General features: G+C 38.3%; 1 protein-coding gene across 3 annotated transcripts in view; it reads right to left on the bottom strand.

The window, feature by feature from the left end:
- The window catches only part of PBRM1 (polybromo 1), a 69,732-nt gene that overhangs the window by 18,509 nt on the left and 28,540 nt on the right, over nucleotides 1–22,683 (bottom strand). For all 3 annotated transcript variants that reach the window (XM_065687170.1, XM_065687169.1, XM_065687171.1), the window contains 13 exons: nucleotides 18,922–19,063; nucleotides 18,400–18,497; nucleotides 15,082–15,358; nucleotides 13,903–14,008; nucleotides 11,964–12,606; nucleotides 10,877–11,088; nucleotides 9,545–9,730; nucleotides 7,739–7,896; nucleotides 6,542–6,805; nucleotides 4,618–4,763; nucleotides 4,146–4,303; nucleotides 3,289–3,472; nucleotides 1,857–2,067 (listed from right to left, as the gene is read on the bottom strand). In XM_065687170.1, coding sequence (XP_065543242.1) covers nucleotides 1,857–2,067; nucleotides 3,289–3,472; nucleotides 4,146–4,303; nucleotides 4,618–4,763; nucleotides 6,542–6,805; nucleotides 7,739–7,896; nucleotides 9,545–9,730; nucleotides 10,877–11,088; nucleotides 11,964–12,606; nucleotides 13,903–14,008; nucleotides 15,082–15,358; nucleotides 18,400–18,497; nucleotides 18,922–19,063 — 2,785 coding nt within the window. The remainder of the gene's footprint in view (nucleotides 1–1,856; nucleotides 2,068–3,288; nucleotides 3,473–4,145; nucleotides 4,304–4,617; nucleotides 4,764–6,541; nucleotides 6,806–7,738; nucleotides 7,897–9,544; nucleotides 9,731–10,876; nucleotides 11,089–11,963; nucleotides 12,607–13,902; nucleotides 14,009–15,081; nucleotides 15,359–18,399; nucleotides 18,498–18,921; nucleotides 19,064–22,683) is intronic.

Below are 22,683 nucleotides of genomic sequence, written 5' to 3'. Positions count from 1 at the left end.
CAGTTTTCCTTATTTGGTTTTGGGGTTTGTTTGTTTGTGGTTTGGGGACTTTTTACTTCAATTTCTAGACTTCAGAGTTCACATCTGTCTAAATGTACTATAAGGGTGGTGAGGCACTGGAATGGGTTGCCCAGGGAAGTTGTGAATGCTTCATCCCTGGCAGTGTTCAAGGCTAGGATGGACAGAGCCTTGGGTGACATGGTTTAGTGGGAGGTGTCCCTGTCCATGGCAGGGGGGTTGGAACTGGATGATCTTAAGGTCCTTTCCAACCTTAACTATTCTATGATTCTATTCTATATACACATACGTTGGATACATCCATTGAGCCTGACCAGTTATCCTAAAAGCTCTGGAAGACTGTCCCATTACAAACAATTAAAAAGACCCTATGCAACTATCAACTTGCCTTTTTAATGAGATATTATATATTAGTATTTAAATAAAACTGCTCAAAGGAATCTGGGCAAAACACATCTATATAGAAAGACACAAAGCAAAGGAGATCAAAAGATAGGGAATGCTGAAGAAGGCAGCTGGACACTTTTACAGTCCAATGATCCCCATTTAAACTTCTTTCAGCAGCTGCCATGTGCTTAATAATATAATAATTTGATTTATAAAAAGTTACTTTCCCCTTCCTGAAGTGATACATTAGTTGGTTAATGCTGGTAACATGCTTTCTATTTGTAATGCTCTGCTAGAGTTTTCATGCTACTTATGAAATTGACCACTATGAAATTAAAACAACAGCAGTGAAACAACCTTGCACAGGAAAATGCATTTGGTGGTCTGCCCACATGGCAAAAAAAACCACTACCAAACCCAGCTAAAGCTTTCAGTTTCATGAAGCCTTTTTTCATGACATCCAAAGACAGTTACATCTATCCAGGTGTCACATTGTTTCTTCACTCACCAATGAGGTTATCATTTCACAGTCAATGTAATGCAGCAGAAATCCATAACTGCTGGTTACAAAAGGGTCTGGAATTCTCTGTTCCCAGCAGGTAATTCCCATTGCCTCTTTAATGCTGGCATTAGCTTGGATGTGGCAATATGATGAGACAGATAAAGGGTTTAATCCAGTTGCAAACAAGCTTTTTTGGTAGGGTTAATTACCAGTTAAAGAAGTTCCTCTCCCTGCTTCAATACTCAGTTACATAAATACCGGGGCTTGTGTAAGAAACACAGCAGGAGAGGGAAGGGGATCAAAAGTCCCCCAGTTAAGCAGCAGCTATGACTCATACCGCATTAAAGCGGCACATAACCACACACAATTCCTTTTTTTATTTTTATACATTTATCAGAAAATTAATACTAAAACTTCTAGGGCATCCAGTTCTTCTAAATTTTTTAACAAGTTTTTATTTCCAGGTAAGAATGGTAACTTGGTTCTAAAGAAGACTTTTTACCTTCCAGGATGATGCACAGCATTTTCTAAAAAAGTAGCACAACTGTAACACCCAAAATGCCAGAGTTTTTCAAAAGTTAAGGAAGGGCTTAAAAATGGGTGTTGGGTAAATTGAGAATTATAATTAAACCCTTACATCCCAACTTCATTTTCAGTATAAAGACTTGATACTTCTGAGCAAGTCTCATAGGAAACCCACTCATGAGAAATAACATTAACGTATCATACAAAAATTATTTCCTTTAAAAATATTTTAATGGGCTTAAATATAGTCACCTGGATATCATATTGGATATGCCAAAACTGTTCTATGTAGTTTATCCCATAGTCTCATAAACTGCAATATAAATCTCTTATGTGTATACAATAAAATGTTACCATTTCTTTGTTTATTTGGGTTGGGAAAAGAACATGGAATATTTAAAGGCTTCTCAAGGAAGACCCTTACCTGTGGAGGAGTATAAGGCATTATATCCAATTCACTATTTAACGGGGCCTGAAGCTGAGGCATAGAAGGTGTTTCAGTCATATCACCTTCCTCTTCTCCCATCTCTTCCATGTCCTCATCACCTCCTTCTAACTCAGCAAATTTTGCTTCTAGCTGCTGAATTTTCTTTTCCAACAGAGGAGATGGTTCCTTCTGAGGAACTATGGGTTTTCTGAAAGATGGAGGAGGAAGAAAAAAGGCAGATGAGAATATACTCATCCCTTACAGGAGACAGCATATATTTTGGAAGAGAAAACCAAAGATTTTTCCTTCCCCATTGAACAACATGGGAACAATGGCGACTTAGGTTGTGCCTGTGCCTCCTCTCAGAACACTAAGCAGAAATCATTCAGTGCCCATGACACTGTTTCATTTCAGTCACTTGTTAGGAAGATTTACTTATTTTTTTGAGTTAGAATTTCAAAGCAGCAAATACTCCATTTTTTTTTGATAGAAGGCAGTTAGCACCACATCTTCCTTGGATTTTAAATTTTACTTAAGTTAGAGCATAATGTTTTTATTAATATCAATGTTCATAAACTGAAAAGCTATTTGTTACCCATAGTGAGTATTGAAGTATTTTAAAGACATCCAGGAGAATTTACCAATCTTATAATGCAACCACTTTCCCTAAAGTCAGGAGAAGAAAAATAAGACATCCACTGGTATTAAGACCATGAAAAGGCTGATGTTATCTGAATTCCTTCCCAAAATGTGATTAGTCACAACTCATCTTCTCCTACAACTGTGTCTTTTATATATATACTGGGTCTAGCTGGGGTAGTGTTAGTTATCTGCATAGCCTGATGGTGCTGTGTTTTGGATATGTGACCCAGTGTTGATAACACATTGATGTGCCTGTTACTGCTGAACAGTGTTGGCACACCATCAAGGCCTCTTTTTTTCCCACTCTGCACTGCTAGCAAGCAGGCTGGGGGTGGGCAATAAGGTAGGAGGGGAAACAATCAGGGCAGCTAAGCCAAACTGACTCAAGGAATATTCCATACCATATGACATAGCTCAGCAATTAAAGCTGGGGGAAAGCAGGAGAAAGGGGGACACACAGGGCTACAGTGTTTGTCATTCCAAGTAACCATTACGCATCCTGAGGCCCTGTTTTCCAGGAAACAGCTAAACATCTGCCACTTATGGAAAGCAGTGAATTAATTCCTTATTTTGCTTTCTTTGTGTATGCAGCTTTGCTTCATTTATGGAACTGTCTTTTATCTTGACGCAGCCTTGATTCCTTTTGCTCTTATGATTCTCTCCCCCATCCCACTGAAGGGGAGGTGAGCAAGTGGTTGGGTGGGGGCTTAACTGCCAACCAGAGTTAGACCACCACAATACAGAAGACTGCTCAGGTGACCCCCCTTCATTCCCATCCCATTTTTACCTAAAATAGTATATTTCATCATCTACAACTTTTGCAGAGAGTGAAAACCTCTTCAGTCCTTTAAATTTCTTCATTTGCTTGTCGCTTTCATTGTAGCGGCTCTCACAAAGGAAAACATCGTTTTCAGAGATTTCTGTTGGTCTGCAGGAGAGGAAGTCTTTGAACGACAGAACTACACACTTTCCTGCAGAAAGGAAAGAGCTGGGTAAGAAGGCAGCCGCACCTGCAGATGCTTTACAGAAAGTGTGGAAACTCAATTTTTTGTCAGTGTTATATGTCTGGACGTTTCCTGGTATTGCATCTATAGAAAATACACCAATCGATATCCTGATCAAATAATTCCACTCATGAGAAGCGTACATGAACTTAATGCAGCTTTTGGATTTATTTAAAGAACACAAAACCCTGCAAAATAGCAAAACCCCATGGTCAGTAGTCACTTAACTATATGTAGCACTGCATCATAGCTACAAAACAAAGTACGCAGTCATCATCTCATGCAACAAACCGATTTTCAACCTCCTTCACGACCAACTTTCCAGGTAACACATACTGGAATAATTACGTTAATAAGTGAGAATAACAGAGTTTTCTGTTCTCTGGTTGCAGACAACGTTCACTTTGGTATCATAAATGTAACTCCCTTATTATAGAAACAGCTTCCTTATAGTGAAACTTCTCATTACAGGTCACAAAGACAGGAATGCGTAGTAGAAATGGACTGAATAATCTCTCCTCCCCCACTCAATATGAAAATAGAGTTCTTGGATTCAAGCCTACACATAGCTGTAACTCACTACAGACTGTATAGGAAAAGAAAGAGGGTGTCCATTGGATTTAAAGTTGTTAATAATTACCCAAAATGCAAGTCATCGGACAGGTCTCCTCCAAGTTACTCAAAAACACTTCCTTCTTGTAGAACATTTTAGTTGGTTCATGCTCAGTTTCTTCAGGATGTATAAAGATTGGACCAAAGAAATATGCAGCTCCATCGCGCACCCACATCTTTTCAATTCTGGAAAGAAAACCAAACCACTGACATAAATGAAAGGCCATCATTCAGAAATTAATCAGCTGGATGCACTACACTGTTCAGGAAGAGTGTTAGTAAAAAACAAGTAGAGAAGAACAGCTTATTCAATTGTACAACTGTATCACCTTTTCATTAGGCGGCTTAACTTCTATCTCAATCTATTAAGAGTTTGTAACATCTAGCTTCATTCAAAAGACGTTTTTCCCCCATCCTCTGTTATACTTTCTGCAACAAGCCCATCTTTTGTTCAAGTTATTTTTATAGACGCAAATTGCAAATAAAGAAGTTGCACCTACCTCCCTACTCGAGGTCGCACTAACCCATGCGATTTTATGAAGACACAGTCCCCAACCTTAAGCCACATATCATTGTAGCAAAGCTGTTCAAAATAATGGCAACCAGGTTCTCCATTGGACATTTCTACTGGAACATCTTCTTTGTCCTGCAGAAGAATATGCATTGAGAAACTTGTGGAAGAAAGAAAACCAAACACATAAATAAAAATATACCAGGTGCACGTAAAAGATTGCCCTACCTTTAGGTTACCAATAATAGGTAAACACTACACAGAGCTGTACAGGTGAATGTGAGGGGCCTTGAAATTTAAAAATGAAACAGCAAAGGCAAAGATACCCTCTATATATGTTGCAAGCTTTCCTATTTCACAAAGCTGCATTTTTGCCAGAACAGCAATTTACAAGTCCTTTTCTGTTCTACTGCTTCAGAGTTAGCTGGCCAAGCCAAGTCAGCTTATTTTGATGGTCTGTTTTAAAGCACAGTAACATGTTTAAGAGGCAAGTATTGAGTAGGATACGGCCAAGTTAACAAATAAAGAAATTTAATGATTCAACTCTCATAAACAAGAATATGAACACTCTGTGTATTGCTTGCAAATTCGTAACATCTGCACTATCAAAATTCTTATGTCTTAAGTCAAAAATCACATAGTGCCTCACTTGACACACTTGTCTTGACTTGACAACGATTTCAGAAAGCCAATGAAAACACAGGCTATCTCCCCAGTGTGTGGAAAGAAAAGGCCCCCACAAGTTTTCAGTCTCTCAACAGAAACAACTCCTTTTGTCACAGTATGAATAAATACAATAATAATAAAGTATCTGAATAAAGCTGATGATTAGTGTGCCGGGTATTTTGTTCTGAGGTTCTGTTCAAGAACTCAGCATGAAGCGGATTTATTTTATGATGGTATGTTTGGACCTTTTATGGCTCTACATTCATTGTAGATAAATTTTAATAAATTGAATTTAATACATTTATTTGAATTTATTTTATGACTATAAAGACAATAAAATAAACCATTTTATTCAGTATGTTGGACAGAAATATTCTTAAAACATTTTGACAATAAACCACTCGGTTAGCAATCATAAATGGGTCACAAAGAACAGAATATTATGTATTGCATATGCTTGCCTAGCTACTATTTCACTGAAATACTACAAAATAAAGCATTTCAGCATTGTAATGAACTAAGATTAGGCTGTTAGTTCTACTAATTCTTTAGGTTTAAGGCAAGTTTTACAGTAAAAGTGTAATTTTCTTTTCTGAAGTGTGAAAAAACCTGAACCCCTTCACATAGAATTATGAAATCATAGACTTAATAGAACAGTTAGGGTTGGAAAGGACCTTAAGATCGTCCAGTTCCAACGCCCCTGCCATGGGCAGGGACACCTCACACTAAACCATGCCACCCAAGGCTTTGTCCAACCTGGCCTTGAACACCGACAGGGATAGAGCATTCACAACTTCCTTGGGCAACTCATTCCAGTGCCTCACTACCCTTACAGTAAAGAACTTCTTTCTTATATCCTATCTAAACTTCCCCTGTTTAAGTTTTAACCCGTTACCCCTTGTGCTATCACTACAGTCCCTAATGAAGAGTCACTTCCCAGCATCCTTATAGGTCCCCTTCAGATATGGAAGGCTGCTATGAGGTCTCTACGCAGCCTTCTCTTCTCCAGGCTGAACAGCACAGGAAGGCATTTGCAGAATCTAGCAAATACATACAGTTTATTTTCTGTCTTGTCAATCTATATTTTGTTTGTGTTTGTTTACAAATGGGTATAACACAATTTCTAACTGAAACATTTATTTATATTTTACTGTTTCTGGATACTGTGAAACTGAAGTCAGGAGGGCTCATTTTGTCATTCTTCATCTGTCAAACATAATTCATGTTCCACTTGTTATCTTACATACCTTTTCGAGATGGACACTTTCTCCCATCTTACTGTCCTCCAATGATTCAGACTGTTTCTCCTCATCTACTTTGTCTGTATTTGCAAACACAGAAGCAACACGGACCACAGGCAGGGGCACATCTCGTGGGACAAACCTTACAGAGCTCACAGGCATAGTCCACAGTTTAATCTTTTTAAAAGACTTTGTCTTTGCAGAGTAACGTGACTCACAGACGTAGACATCCTCATCTCTGAAGTTTTCAGGACACAATTTAAAATACTCCTGCAGGTTGAATTAAAACCATGAACTATTTCAGCAATACAAACACATACAGCACAGTCACACACTGAACTCCCTCTCATGCTTCCTGCATTTTTTGTATGTTTCTATCAGAAGAGGTTTTAGACTGATAAAGCCTTTCTGCTGAATTCTTTTCTTCCAGTCTGACATCCAAGTTATATTAAAAATTAAAAGCAAACAAGAAGAAATCCCACCCTTAGAGAAACAGCTAAATTAAATACAGGCTGTCACACGAGAAAAGCTGGGTTTACCAAACCGGTACATTAACAAGTACAAGATCTTCAGCCTAAAACTAGCTTTACAAGACTTCTGAGCTTTGACTTGGAAAGAGGACCTGATCACCAAATTGAGGACAGGAGGTAAGTTCCATGCTCACTGATATGTGACTGTGATACACAGCGTGACGTAGCCAGCATTTGTAGTGCTTTGTATCATACAAACACACTACCTTAAAAAAACTGGCGGAGTTAAGCCTGTTTGCAACAAGCTTACCTCCTCATCGCAAAAATCCTCAGCGCAAGGACAATGTGGAATCAAACTTGAGAAAGAGATGGAAGACTTCATTCTCTTACCAAGCCATTCAAGCCTTCCTCTTTGCCAAACCTCAACCCACATACTTTTACGGAAACCTTTAAATTACCAGCAATTTCTCCACTACATGGTTCGAAAAATCCATTAGCCACTTACCTAACAAGCACACGATTCTACAAACCAACCAGCAGAAAACACCATAATATGTATTGGTGACCTGCTTACCCCATGCAGAAAATGAAGAATACAAACAGCATACAGGAGCAAGTCCTATTTAATCTAAGTATTAGTAGAACGTCTCTATGTTAGAATGCCCACAGCTCTTCAAACAAATAGCAGAGAACATATTAGTTGATCAAGAAATTAGTCTGAACAGTCTCTCACCTTGACAAACATGACCACGCATTTGCCTAGAATTTTGCTAACAGGAACTTTATTGTAATAATCACTTTTAAAAACTTCTTTCTCCAAGAACTTTCGTGTTGCGAGATGAAACGTTTCATTTGGCCGATAAAACCAACACCCGTAGAGCCATTTCTCTCCTTTAAAAAAGTAAAGAGAAAAAAAAAATAGTGTATTCTCTAGTGCATGAGCAAGAATGAAACAACTACAGATTGACTGATTAATCAAATAGTTATGCAGTCATTTATACCAACAGTAAACTGTTTTAGAACAGGACAAGATTCCTTAACTGTTGCAGGTAAGAAAAACTAAGTTGCTTAAAAAGCCTGCTCATTGTTTCTTCCTGTACAAAATTTGACTCAGAAAAACAAAGGAGGAATCAGTTCTTATTTATAAATCTTGACTCTCAGCTCCTGAAACAGCTTCAGAGTCTACACGACAACCACCTGATTATTTGAGAAACCTTGGATAACTGGTTTCAAGTTTTCTAAGAACTATTTCTTCCACGTTATACTGTGACAAATTCAAATTGTTCATGATGGTTCATAAAGAAGATCCAAATACGTACAATTTTTGCAAAATCAAAGAAAATCTGTAATCTGTAGGCTGAGCCAGAATAAAAAGTACCATTCGCTTTCTCCATCACAAAGAAATCAATGTAAGAAACGTTCGACTGGCCAATGGTCCATCTATCCAATTACACTGTATCCAACTGAGTGAGCATGATAGGCTATTACAGGAATGCATTAGGTCATAGCCACTCCTAGAGTCACTGCATTAGGGGTGCTAGAGAACTGTTCTCTTTATTAAGCTATTATTCACCGGTTATTCCCTTCATTATTTGGTTTAGACCTGTTGTACACGGACTTGTCTTACCCTTTTTTGAGCCTGCTGATATAATCAGCCTCCACAAGCTCCTGGGAAAACCAGGAGGCTCACTACTCACTCTGTTAAAAAGCCAAACACTCTCACATGTTTCAGTCTGATTTATTAGTGTCAATGGGTGCCCTCTAACTCTTAGCATTGGTGGACTTCTTGAATAGTATTTCTGCATTCATCTTACCTACCCACTTCATAATTTTGCAAACCTTAACTATATCCTGCCTTACACTTCTCCCCTCCAAATTTAAGTCATGGTCTCTTTAATCTGCCCTTATAACACATTTGTTTCATCCCTTTAAAAAAAAAGGTGCAACCAAAATGGTTAACTGCATTGTAGTTCTGAGCAACTGTAGTTTCCAGGATTGCTGAGAGTGCACCATGCTTATCTTGCCATATCTTTAGCTTTCCTTATCACTTAAGAGAAGTACCTGCTGCAAACAGAAGGCATCACTGATGAGAAAAAACCAAAACAGTACTTATTATGGCTTGATTTGGCTTCGGAGATGCAAGACTCAGCTCAATTCTGAAATTTAACAAAGGCAAGTTCTGAAACTGAGCTGTTCTGTGAAACATTCGTGGTTAAACGTGCCCAATTGGTTCAGATTTCTCAGCACAGAAAAACCCCAAGTGGTGTTCTGCACCTAAATTACAAAGAGCCCATCCCACTTCAAAGACCCTATTCTCTGGGACACTTACTATTTACAGGTAGGTAGAGATGAACAACAAAAAAAGCATGTGGTAATCCAAGAATGTGTAACATTTTTTGGAACAAAGAAAATCAGAAACAAGAAAAATATTCAGCATTCCACACATACTTCTTCACAGAAAAAGCTCAAACTGGAAGTTTTAAATAGCAGTAAGGAGAACTTTCACCATATTGTTTCCCTAGAGCAAAGACATCCTTACCAGCTGAATCTTCCCACAGCCTCTCAATACAGACTATATGAGGTTGCAAGTTGGCTTCAGCAGGCTCCACGTACACATAATCTCCTACGTGATACATGCTGTTCTTGAAGCTGCAATCCTGGCTGTAGGTCCTATGCAAGCTTGACAGCCCAGCTGATCCAGAAGAATCTTCACTCTTTTCAGCTTCTTATTTCAAGAAGGGAAAAACAGATGTTAGTAATGCCACATTTCCATGTTAGCCAAGATTACGGATACGAATGCCCCCACACCTTCCCAAGTGCTGAAGTGCCACATGATACCTGGTATGTCCCTCTGTCACTGATTTCCAGAATGAAGAAATATTTAAGCATGTTTTGTGCTGCTAGCCTTTCTGCTACTGGTGCTGCTGAAGGTTGGGTTTTCTGTCTTCAGTTAAATTTTATTGAGTCTTCCCAATTAGTTAAAAGGTACTCAATGACAGCCATGAGCTCTGAAGCCTTCAGAAAGGCACATTTGCTTCCTTTGGGGTTTTTGGCCCTCAGAGGAAGACAGAAAAAGGACGTCACAGCTGTTGTCCTCTTATAATACTCAGCCTGGTTGGAGCAACCAGACTTCACAGCTGCTGACATTAGTGCTATGTGGGAAGATGAACCATGTTAGAAAGACAATTTAAGGATGAAAAACTGACAGCTCTGCTCCCATCTGTGGAAAGGAGCAATTACAGAGCTTTATTCATTCCGCTAGGCATGCTCCACAACCATTATACTGACAGTAATAGCCAGGAAGAGTGAAACACAAAGGACCTTCACAGCAAGTTTCCTGCCCTGCAAAATAGTGCAAGCCCATTTCTCTTCACACTCATACTAGCCAAGTAAGAAACGCAAAAGGCTTACTTAAAAACCATTTCTTCAGCAGTGTTAAAAAACATGATCACAGACAACACCATCAACACATAAAAATCCCCCAGTATTTGTCAAAAAAGAAACGATTAAAAGATCAACTGGAACAGTCATTGTTGAGTTTATGATCAGCAGAAAGCTGTACTAAAAAGCTATTGTTTTCTTTTACAATATCCTTCACATAAGACTACTGGTACCCCAATGTGTTCCAATTAGAGTTTACATACAGTTAATATCTACATATACCTCTTTCTTTAAAGCCATTTGGCCTGGCTGATAACGATTAAAACAAAATAAATCTTCCATAACTTTAAATTACAAGATCCTTGGTGAACAATCAGACTATAAAGGTTGCTCCAGGAGGCGAAGCTGTAGCAACAGCGCAGCATACACCATATCCACAGGTACTTTTTTCAATGAATGCATTTAAAACTAATGAAAATAATGTAGCTACCTCTCTTCTCCTCCTCTCTTTTGAGCTTATCCTCCTCTATTTCTTTGGGCAGCTTTTCCTTCTTTTCCTTTTCTACATCATTGTGAAGATGCTTGGTGGTATAGCTGAGAGCAGGTGACAGAAGAATCTCTCCATTCTTACAAAGTTCATCTCTAATTTTAATAAAGAACTGCTGAAGTTCAACTGCATCCTCATAAATCTCCGAATCAGTCCTGTACAAAAATACGTGCAACAAGGCAGAAACATAATTTATGCAGACTCAAACAAGATCCTAAACACAGAGCCATCAATTGCCACACTTAGTGATAAAACTAAAGCTTCACACTACCAACAGATTTGTGTTGGCTTAGTAGAAGCAGCAGCAGACACTGGCAAGTCATGTTCTACCTGCTACTCTGCTGTCAGTATGTTTTAAAGTTTGTCCAAAACAGTATTTACGTATACACCAGTCCTGAAACACCAGAAAAATCAAAGGTAACTAGTTGCAAGCAAAACTACTTGCCACTGGATCTCTACAATTTGTTAACTTCTGAAAACTTAAGTAATAACATTATTATTAATAAAACTGAATTAATTACCCATACTCCTGTTGGTAGATGTTTTAATATGATTATTTAAGCCCCCTCCTTCAGGGGTCAAGATCTCATCTGCGCATCCCCAAGCAACCCACCTAATCTAAGCAAAACACTGAAATAAGTTGCAAGTGCTCATCGTTTGTGCACAATATTACCATAACTCATTCAACTGTGATTGCTCCAAAAGAGTAATTCACTAGTCAAGCAGTTAGTGAACAGCTCCTCCTCTTCACTTTTCAATTTGACCATTAGCACAAACCTGGTTATCATGAGGTGTGCCTTTGGGAGATTAATGTCAAAATTATCTCAGGGTGGAAACCTAACTTTTTCCTTGTTTTTTAAATGAAAGCATACATTCCATTGAAGATCTGATAGAGCTTTAGAGGTTTAGTTTTCTGAACATCCATACCAAGGAAAACAAACACCCTAAAAACACTTCAGCCTTTGCCTAATGTTAACATGCAAAACTCATGTGATAAGACAAAGGACCTGAAAAATATGGCTTCACTCACCTGTTCATTCTCCTTGCCCTCTCCAGTACCTCAAACATATTCTCCTGGAACAAGTCCAATCTCCTATAGCGATTATTTTCAACATTTTTTCGGATAATATCAAAAGTCAGAGGAGGTTTATTTGGGAAGTTGGGATCCACAGCAGGAATCTCTGCTAAGGAGTCACTGTAGCATCTGCCCTCATCATCCTGGTGGCTCATAACAGATACAAAAAGGTTATGGATAAGTTCCTGAATTAGCAAAGTGACATTGGGTACATGAGAATCCTCATCTCCTTCTATTTCTCTCCGAGTTTCCAGCAAAACTTTATGCAGGACCAAGGCATCTTTATAAATTAAAGATTCTGGCTCATTATATGTGCAAGCGTTATTGAACATCATTACAAAGTCCTCTACCATGGAATCAATATCCTGGTATTTATTTGCCATCATATGGCTTCTGATCTTCTCCATGTCAACGGGCTTTTTAATGGTCACATAGTAGTCCGGAAGTTCAGACCGAGATGGCAGCCTCAAGAAGATGGCACTCAGTCGCCGGCCTCGTTTATCGGTGTAATTCTTTACAGCTTCATACACCTCATTCAATTTCTGTTGCATTGGAGTCATGTATTTCGATTTCTTAGGAGAAATGCCACTTTTTCTACCTAAGCAGACAGAAAGGGAAAAAAAAATAAAAATCATTACAAAACCAGAGCTTGCACACTCCTTTGTCCATCTCCTTTCCACCGGAGAATTGCTTATTGAAGAACCACTTTGTGGTATGAGCGGAAGAGCCACAACATGGAGCCCATCCCAAGTTGCAGCTTCCTTTATTTTTCATAATTGTATGAATATTTTTTCAATGCTGTTTTTGTCAAACACAGAATCATGTTACTATGTTGAAGGTAGTTTCAGACTTAAGCACAGAAAGCACCTTTTCTTACCTAATGTTATTAATGACTCCTCTAAATTCAATTTGGTCTTACTAGCTCTACAGGAATTTCTCTCTACAGCCATTAAAATCCAGTCATCACAGGGTTTCTGCTATCACTAAAATTAAGCATTCTAAATAGTATCAGATTCCTTTAGGACAGGTTTATGCCAATTTAGAGAGGATTATTACAGGTAAAATGTAAAATAAGACCTCCCATAGGATTACCAATCAGATTAGCTTTTTGATTAATTCAGGATCTCTGCTACGGTCCTGCATGGTCTCTGCCTGTGAATTCTCTAGTACCTGTACCTTACCTAAGAGCTGCACATTTCTATTTTCAAGAAGACTCTGTACAGTTATTTTCTTTAAGACTTTCTGTGCAATTTTATCCTTCTCAGTTTGCTCAGTTCTGAATACATTTTAAGGGGACATAAGATTTGAGCAGTAGCAAGTCTAGTTTGTGAGAGTAACAGCTCTAGGAACAGACATTGTTGGAAATTTCTGTGGTTTTCACATTTTTCTATAATTTTCTAAATAAAACTCACGTTTCCTTTATGGTTCTGTGCAAATCCCTGTGCAAAGGCACAGACAGATTTTCTGTGCAAATCAAACATCTGGGAAAACTCTTCAGGGAAACAAAGAGTTTTACTCAGTCTGAGAAGCACCTTACTTGTAAGCAATCCCAGCAGCACACATTAAGTGTAATAATGAACTGTTACTGAGCATGTAATGCAACATCTAACATTTGGATGACACCACTTAACTAAATGCCAGCCATTCCAACCATTCTTAAGTTCTCCTTCTTCATTCCCAGTTACCTTTCTTAGGAAATGCTATACGCAACAACTAAATTCTATTATATAAATACACCATTGCTGTCATGATTTTGAAAATACAATTCTGCTTTGCATGTCAGTGTAAATTTGCAGGACGCATCTTCTGTTCTAAAGGGAAGATCTGTTAATCTGTATTGTTGGGTATTCCGAAGTGTTGACATGAGACATAGCAATGTACAAGGCTGCCTTACTTAGCTTCAGTTTAGGGGATGCAACATCATCATCTTCAGCTAGGGGTCCCAGTTCTTTCCTTTTCTCTTTAAGGATCTTTTCCAGCATATGGGCATCATTGTATACCTATTAATCAGTAAAGTAATCAAAAACCAAACCAAAACAAAACAAGGTTTACTGTATTTAAACTAGTTTAGAACTAGCCCCCAAGAAACATTTACATGTTAGTTTGAAAAAGCTGAAAGCAAAACCAAATACTTGATTAAAAAGGCAGGGTTTATTTCTCGAATGTTCACCTTGAAGAGACTTAGGCAGGTAGGCAGAACTGATCAACACAAGCTAAATCAGGGAGATATAAACCTTGAATAAATTACCCAATTGAGCTGCACTTCTATTCCAAAGACTATAAAACAGCAAGGTGCAGTTGTCTTATCAGCCTTCTCATCAAACCATTCTGCTGAGCAATCTCCTGAACTACTGTGATTCCAACAAGGTAGAAAGGACTAGAACAGTACTCCTGGGTCTTCAAATCCAATCCCAGTGAATGCAACCTCATCATAAAGTCCTTTACAGTAGCTGATCAAGTTCCTTATTAGAAATAGTTGGGGGTTTCTTACCACCACTCTGTTTCAAAACATCATGCTTGGTGGCTGAGAAACATTACAATATAGACACACCCTACAATCTATTTGTAAATGAAAAGCGTATTCCTTTCGGACTCCTTTGGCTAGGCTCAGCAAATCAGGTTTTCTAGTCTGATCTCTCCCAGACTCTCCACCTCTATGAAAACAAAGATGGTTTCTTTCCAACTATGACATCCCTTCTCAGGGGTTCTGCGCTCCAAAACATACGCTGATGTCTGCTCACTGTGTGATTAACTGAGGATGAATAATGATAATGTAATAACTGGATTATTTTTTAAACCATAATAGGAAACATTCAGCTGACACTCTTTTAGAGGACAGTTTAGCTAATGAGAAATAAATCTAACCTTTACAAGGGAGCCTGCTGCATTTCACATTTAGATAACTATAGACAGAGACAGAATTTAAAACATTAGCAGAAAAAAATGTCATATTTCTATTTTAGTTCAATGAACAATAGCATAAATAATGTGAGTAACAGTCAAAGCTAAACCATCCTACCATAACTTGTATGTCTGCAAAGAAGCAGAGGTGACTAAAGAATCAAAATAGTACCTGGGAGCCTTCCTCATTATAATGCCTTGCATTTCGGAACATGAGCTTCATGTCTTCAATCATGGCTTCTTCCCCTGCGTACTTATCATTGCGGATGTTGTGTTCTATCATTTTCAAGTCCATTGGCTCCAAGATAATTTTATAATAGTCTGGATAGTCCTTTTTGGATGGCTTAACCATAAACAGATCACAGAGCCTTCTGCCTGTGCCTGGTTCTCGAGCTTCCAGAACTGCATTGTATAAAATCTTCATTCGTTGCTTTCGGATATTCTTTTTACTGTTAGTTTAAGGAAAAGAACAAAAAGGAAAAGCAAAAATGTCAGGGGTTCTTCTCCTCACTTCCAACATTAATATCAAAATGACATTACCCCCTACCATGTCAAAACACCACAAGCACCTGAACACACACACACACACACACACACAAGAGGTTCAACATCAAGACAATGTACTAGAAACATTAGTCCATTTGCAAGTAACAACAGCATTATAACCAGCAGTCCACTAAACAAACAGGAAACCAACTTTAAAATACGATTTTTCTCTCATTCATGTTAAGCGTTCTACAGAATAAAAAATTAAATAGTTTTCGAATGTGCAAAGGTCAAAAGGAGCTCCAAGCACTTTGCTGCTGCACAGAAAAAAAGATCAGTCAGGACTAGGCACCTGCACCCATGACCTCAAGATCTAGTGTGAGCAGAGAAAACCCCCTCAGCCAGCATCCTTATGACTACTTCTGCTGAAAGCAGAATATCAAAGACTTGAGGTATTTATGTCAGTTATTCTGTATCTTCTTTGGTACCAGTTATAAGAAAATAAGAACATCAAGAATGTAGTATAAAGAAGGGTCTGAATTGCTTAAACATCTGCCAATCCCAGTAAAATGAAGTTACAAGACAATCAAGCTTGCCAAAACTGCAAACCCAAGTTGAAAATGGCACGTACACAAATCTTACAGTCCTATGTGTAGCTATTATGGTTGTCTCAAGATATTTGACAGCACACCCAAGACACAGCTTATCAGGAAACTCCCTGTATGACTCCCCGTAGATACACTACATGATCTACAAGCAAATCAGGTAAGGGAGAGGAAAACTTACATCAGTAATGTCTAGGCTCATCTCAGACACTGTAGCACTTTGAAATGCATTCTCTACAAAGCACTTTTAAACCAGCTTCCAAATTTCAGTCTCTGTAAGACTTACTCAAGTAGTCATACCTTTAACTATACTATCTGTAAAGACAATGACATCATCACAAACTATCTTCATTTGCTGAATGTGTAAACCTTCACTGTACAACTTCTTAGAAACCAAACAGCATCACAGATCTTCCATCATCTGGATCTTTTCCTCCTACATTTAAAATCTGCCTAATCCAGCACAGCTCCTTGCTCCTTGGCGAGGTCAGCAATGTAACTACTGAAAATTAATGTCACATTATGTGAGAAAATTCAAAATGTATCTTCTATAGGTTAAAAAGTTCTTTTTTCTGTATTATCTTCAGTGCTGAAGATGTTAGTGGTTCACACTAGCAGATGAGAAATGCCAGGACAGAGACATGCTTCCAAATTCCGCATTTTAGCACACTTCCAAATATTAACATTTAGTTCAATGAAAGTAGGCAAAGCAAAACTGAAGCAGAAATAGTAAAAGGCCATGCATCTGATACATAAAAGGCTACTTCCAGACAACTTTCTTCTCTGTCACTATTATTTCCCAATGGGATGTATTTTGCCTGGGTTCTTATTTTCTTTCTTCAACAACATTTTGGAATTCCTCTCAGTGTTTCACTTCTGCTATCACAGCATTTACAGTCTTCTTTCACTTCCTATCTTGCAGCAAGTGAAACTGATTGCAAGCACTGAACTGACAAGATCACAAGCATATTTAGGTTCTTTTTTGGCATGAAGAAAATAAAATTATTCTGATTTCCCTCATCTATGAGCACTGCTTTTTCTCTTTTACTGTTCTTACATGACAAGACCTGACAGGCTTTTTCCTTTAAGCATTTCAGTATTCTCTTGCACAATGTGATCAAAAGCAATGTAGGGTTAAAAGGACATTGATGTCAGTTTGACTTGCTTGATGAGGTTAATACATCTCTTTGAATCTGAAGATCACAAAACTAGCTATTTTTTGGCAATTTGTTCCTACTTGATCTTCATTTGGTACTGTCAGCTGTCTCATCATTCTTCCTAGCATCCCTAGACTGTACCACCTCCTAAAGCCATGTTAACATTTTCTCTCTGCAGACTTTTTATGAACGTACATCGTTGCACTTACTCGGCTGGTCTTAAGTGAATCTTTGTTGATGGTCTATTTCATTCCCTTCTTCCCCCCGCAACTGCTATTACTTCGATAAAACAACAAACTAAAAATACAGGAAGCGGAAGGCTCACCAAAGAAAGCTACACCAAAGAAAGATGTTGAAATTACAGTTTTACACTGGCAGTTGCTACTATTACAGTATTATCAGCAGTTAGAACTTATTTCAAATGATACCATGAGGCAAGCTAGAGAAACTATCCCTTGTAGTGAAATGCATCATTAGCATTAATTACACAACAGCTTTCACTTTTAAAGAACACTTTCCCTAAGCCACCATTATTGCTCACTAAAAAGTATACTTTAAATCACTGTGAATTTTGTTTACGTTACAATATCCAGAATAACCAACCTATTATCAGTTTATCTATTTGTCAAATACCCTCTTTGGCCTAGCCGCTTACATGTAAGCAACAGAAGAGTGTAAATTCAGAAGGGAGAGCAGAGCAGTCCTCTAGCATTAATGACAAAAACTCTTCAAGCAGGGTTCATGCAAAATGAAAGTGTTTGTGCCAGGAAACCTCACCAAATAACAGTATTTGTAGACTAATACTATAAAATTTCAAAACACTATTCAGCTACAGTGTTAACTCTGATTATATTCTGAAATTGCTACCCAAACTACATAGTCATATGATGGAGAAGTAGTACAAAAGTAGCAAAAGTTGCTAACAACCTGTTAAGACAGTCCACACACCAGGCTGAAAAAAGGTGACACAAATAAATATCCTGATATCCACTGACAAAATTACTTCATTCAGTGCAACTACAGCGTCCATGTCATGTGATGCACTGAAGTTGTGTTGACAACTGCCAACTAATGAATAGGCAAAAAAAAAGGAAAATAAAGTCAGCAAAGAGTTTTGAATTGACTGGAAACAACACTTAATGAGGTTGTTTCACAAATGCAAGACAACATTGTTTAATATTCTCTTTAACAAATAAAAGCTGTAGCAATGTCATGGTCTGCAGGAACTACAGAAGTGCATACCTTTTCCTTTTTGAGCTTCCAGTATCAGATGTAGCAGAAGAAATCATACTGTCCCCATCCTCAATGTCATCTCTCCTAGCAAGCTCCTTCTTCTTTGCCTGAAAAAAGAACAGATCCCTGAAGCCAAACTCAGTGCCAGACATTTCCAGCACAGTATTAAACATCAGAACAGATCAGATACACAAAGAAAGATGCAACTACAGGTTTCGAGACCAAAAAAATCATTCAAAGTATTTCCAGTGATTTACTTAATATAAAGTTGGGTGATATAAAATAGCAGTGTAATTCTTTTTAACTGTCAGAAAAAAAATTGAGGAAGCAATGGGGAAACACTGCCATTTCAGACTGCAGCACGTAGCTGAGAAAAAAATCACTCTATGATGCTCTTCATTCCTGTACTTCCCCCTAAGCAAGAAAATACTACTGCAAACACAGGTCTAGATCAACATTATTTGGAAAAAATATTAATTAGGGAAATAAATTCACATGTGAAGTTATATCCTTTTGATCTACTCTACATACCTGCATAACCTGCTGCATTTTCAGTACTCTTTTATAGATGGCAGAATTAGGAACATTGTAGCGCTTGGCGTTTTCAAACATCAAATTCAGATCAGCCTCCAACTGATCTAAAGTTTCATATTCGTGGTTCTTCAGTTTGGTTCTGCAAAACAGAAATACCAATCACATATCTCAAGAGTTACACACTGCAAAACAGCTCATTAACATCTTTATTTTCACAACAAATCAATATCCAAAGAGCTCTAATTACACGAATGTGTTTTCTTTTTCTGATGCTGCAGGAATATCTTCTGGTTGTAACTATATTAAGGAAACGTATCTCCTTTTAAAGAATGGGTTTAAGTATTCTGAAAGCTGTCCTCTTGAAAGCTGTGCAGACTGAAGTCCTGTTTTCATACTCAGAGGAGATGAGATACATAAGAGGCAGAAGCACAACCTGCTGAGACCACTTCAGTACCCCTCAGCTGTGACCTGTAGGGCCTGGGTATGATGTCAATGTGACGGGTTAGCTCTGCACAGCCATCAGTGCTGCCTTCCCTACGCACCAGTTCCACTCATCTTCAGTGAGAGCCAAAAGTGCCCAATACCTCTCATGTTAACCCATTCCAATTTCTGCCCTCTCTTAAAACCACCTGATTGTTCATTGGTGCTACCTGTAAAGTTTAATTCACGTGAAAACAGTTAGAAAAGGACTAATGACAAAAAATTACCATTTTTCATGTGCTAAACAGATGAATCAGTGCACTAAGTTTGCCAACAATTTAATGTATTTTCTTCTATTTCCTTGCACAAGTGGTGAAAGCTCTAGCCAACATTTTTAAACCTTCCAATACCTCATTAAACACAACAGAAAACAGATGTCTACAACAACATAAAAACCAAACCCTATCACAACTGTGAAACACAACCATCCTCCTTCACACCTCCTTTCTCACCCTTCTGTCACAAACACCAGCGACAAACCACCTTCAAACCTAGTCTGGTTTTTACAGCACCCAGCTGAAAGTTAACCTGCCTGATGGAGGATAAGCACTACCACAAAATAAATTTAATATTGTTTATTGTAATTGTCCCAAGCCTTACCTGTCAATGTGACCTCACAGCTGAACCAGGGAACAAAGAGTAACGCTTCTGTTAGACAGGACTCTTCACTGGTCAGCCAAGGGTGAGGAGGTCATGGTTGGATTAAACATGACATGAAGCTGAAACAGCTAAAAAAACTACCGAGGAGTGCACGTGTCTATAAAGCTGTCGTGATGGAAACACATTTTACAGTAAACGTCCAACCAACCACATGCTGCCAGGATGGCTGTTGTGTGTGCCTCACTGAAACACAGCGGATTGCTTTTTCATTTCTTTCAGATCTGAAGAACTAGCATGTCCTCAATGACTATGAGAAAAGCACAAAACAAATTTGGACAAATACCCTAAATCTAAGATATGGAGAAAACAAGTTGTTGCTATTCTCAGTGAAAACAAACCATCATAGGTTCACATACCTCCCTTAAGAGTTTCAGACATCAGTAGCTTGCAAGTCTTTATGCATTATATTTTAGATTATTTTTATGTTTCCAACTGCAGCAACAGATAATCAAAAAGCTTTCCTATCAACCTCACTTCCTCTGCAATTCCAAAAAATAGGAGAGTTACCAATATAGTTTTTATTGGATTAATAAAAAATACAGTAATAAAAAATCCCAAACACACCCTCAAAAGCAAAAGAGTTTGGGTACCAAATAAATAGCCTCAATTTTTATCTTGTAACACTCCAGCAACAACTATTTGCATATATGTTAAGGAATATGTGACTGGTATTAAAAGATCAAACCCAAATTAAAACCCCATTAAACTCGGGATTCGTTTGCCCTAAACCACTAGCATATGATGTATGGGCTCAGAAATACTAAGAACGTAAACCCTTGAGTACACTTCATGCTCTTGCCACTATCTGGTAACAAACACTACAGGCCACCTTACATCTTCTCCAGCTAACCTGAACATGCTCTAGTACAGAAAGCAAAATCTATACAGTAAAATGCATGTAATTAATTCTTGCAGTCTGACAAAAATATTGACAAGCAATTACAGGACTTTAACACACAAACATTTATTGGTGTTATGGAAGCTAACACATCATCAAGAGAATGCTCAAGGAAACATGAAATAGAAAGGCTTAAAAACCTAAGTTCAAAGCCCCTAACTAATAAGAACTTATTTACCCAAACCACCAAAACTGAGCTTCATTTTTTTTTCAAAACAGATTTAGAACATTCTAATTTGTCAAGGCACATGGGCTAACAAACTGTATAAACAAGCAGTAATTTCCTTGTTTACTGATGTTATTAGTTATCACTGCAGAGAAATGCTGACCAGCAGACTTTAATCTCCCCTTGGATGTAGACAGCATCAGCATAATTTGTTTCCAAGTGACATCTCACACTGACAAATTTGTAGAATTAGGCTCTAACTAAGGATCTAATAAAGTGAAGAGTACCATAACTGCCTTAGATTTGACTCTTAAATATTTCAGATAAATGTCTAAAATGTCTCAATGCTTTTTATTGACAAAGACAACTGCTGAAGCACAAGGAAGGGTTCATGCTTCACAAATCTTAACAATCAAGCTGGAACAAAGTCCCCTCAAGATCTACTCAACAGTTCATGCTTTTGCAAGTAAGCAAGTCTGCATGCAATATTCTTGCTTTTCAACTCCTGGCTCAAATTTTGCTTAAATATTAGTTATCACATAGTTTACAAACATTCTTGTGCCACCCTGGCAGTCTGCCTTCTTCCAAACTAAAACAAGTTTGGACAGACTGGACAGCAGGAGGAATTAAAACTGTGCAGGTTTCTGGTCTTCCAACTAAGTCACTAAATTAGAATTACAGAATGGCAAGTTCACATTTTGACTGCTGTTCCATGAGGTCTGCATTCAGCTTTCAGAAAGAGTAACCTGAAGGACTACATCTTAATTGAAGTACCACTTCTCCAATTGTCCTGCTTAAACCATGACACAGAATCTTAGAATCATAGATTAGTTAGGGTTGGAAAGGACCTCAAGATCACCTAGTTCCAACCCCCCTGCCACAGGCAGGGACACCTCACACTAAACCATCCCACCCAAGGCTTCATCCAACCTGGCCTTGAACACCGCCAGGGATGGAGCACTCACAACCTCCCTGGGCAACCCATTCCAGTGCCTCACCACCCTAACAGGAAAGAATTTCCTCCTTATATCCAATCTAAACTTCCCCTGTTTAAGTTTTAAACCGTTACCCCTTGTCCTGTCACTACAGTCCCTGACGAAGAGAGCATCCCTATAGGCCCCCTTCAGCTACTGGAAGGCTGCTATGAGGTCTCCATGCAGCCTTCTCTTCTCCAGGCTGAACAGCCCCAACTTCCTCAGCCTATCTTCATAGAGGAGGTGCTCCAGTCCCCTGATCATCCTTACTATCACTTGCTACTACTCCTCCTTATGTGGAGCTTTTCTGTATCCATCTCAAAGTTGCCCTTAAAGAATCACTGAAAATCTAGGATTACATTGACTAAAAAGCTCAACAGTAATGGCCATCCTCCTGAGATACTAAAGACAACAGACAACTATATCCTTATCCCCTGTAAATTCTGAATCTATGAAGTAACACTGTCACCATGATACTACAAATCAGACTTGCTGATTAGTTAGTTTATCCTGATCAATCAAACTCTGTATGTTTAGGTGCCAGTTTTCTTAAACTGAGAAAAAGGGGAATTAGCCATATC

This window comes from Lathamus discolor, chromosome 7, assembly GCF_037157495.1.
Source record: "Lathamus discolor isolate bLatDis1 chromosome 7, bLatDis1.hap1, whole genome shotgun sequence".
Taxonomy (NCBI): Eukaryota; Metazoa; Chordata; class Aves; order Psittaciformes; family Psittacidae; genus Lathamus; species Lathamus discolor.
The sequence above is the reverse complement of the archived record's forward strand: the minus strand, read 5'-3'. Positions and strand labels throughout refer to the sequence as shown.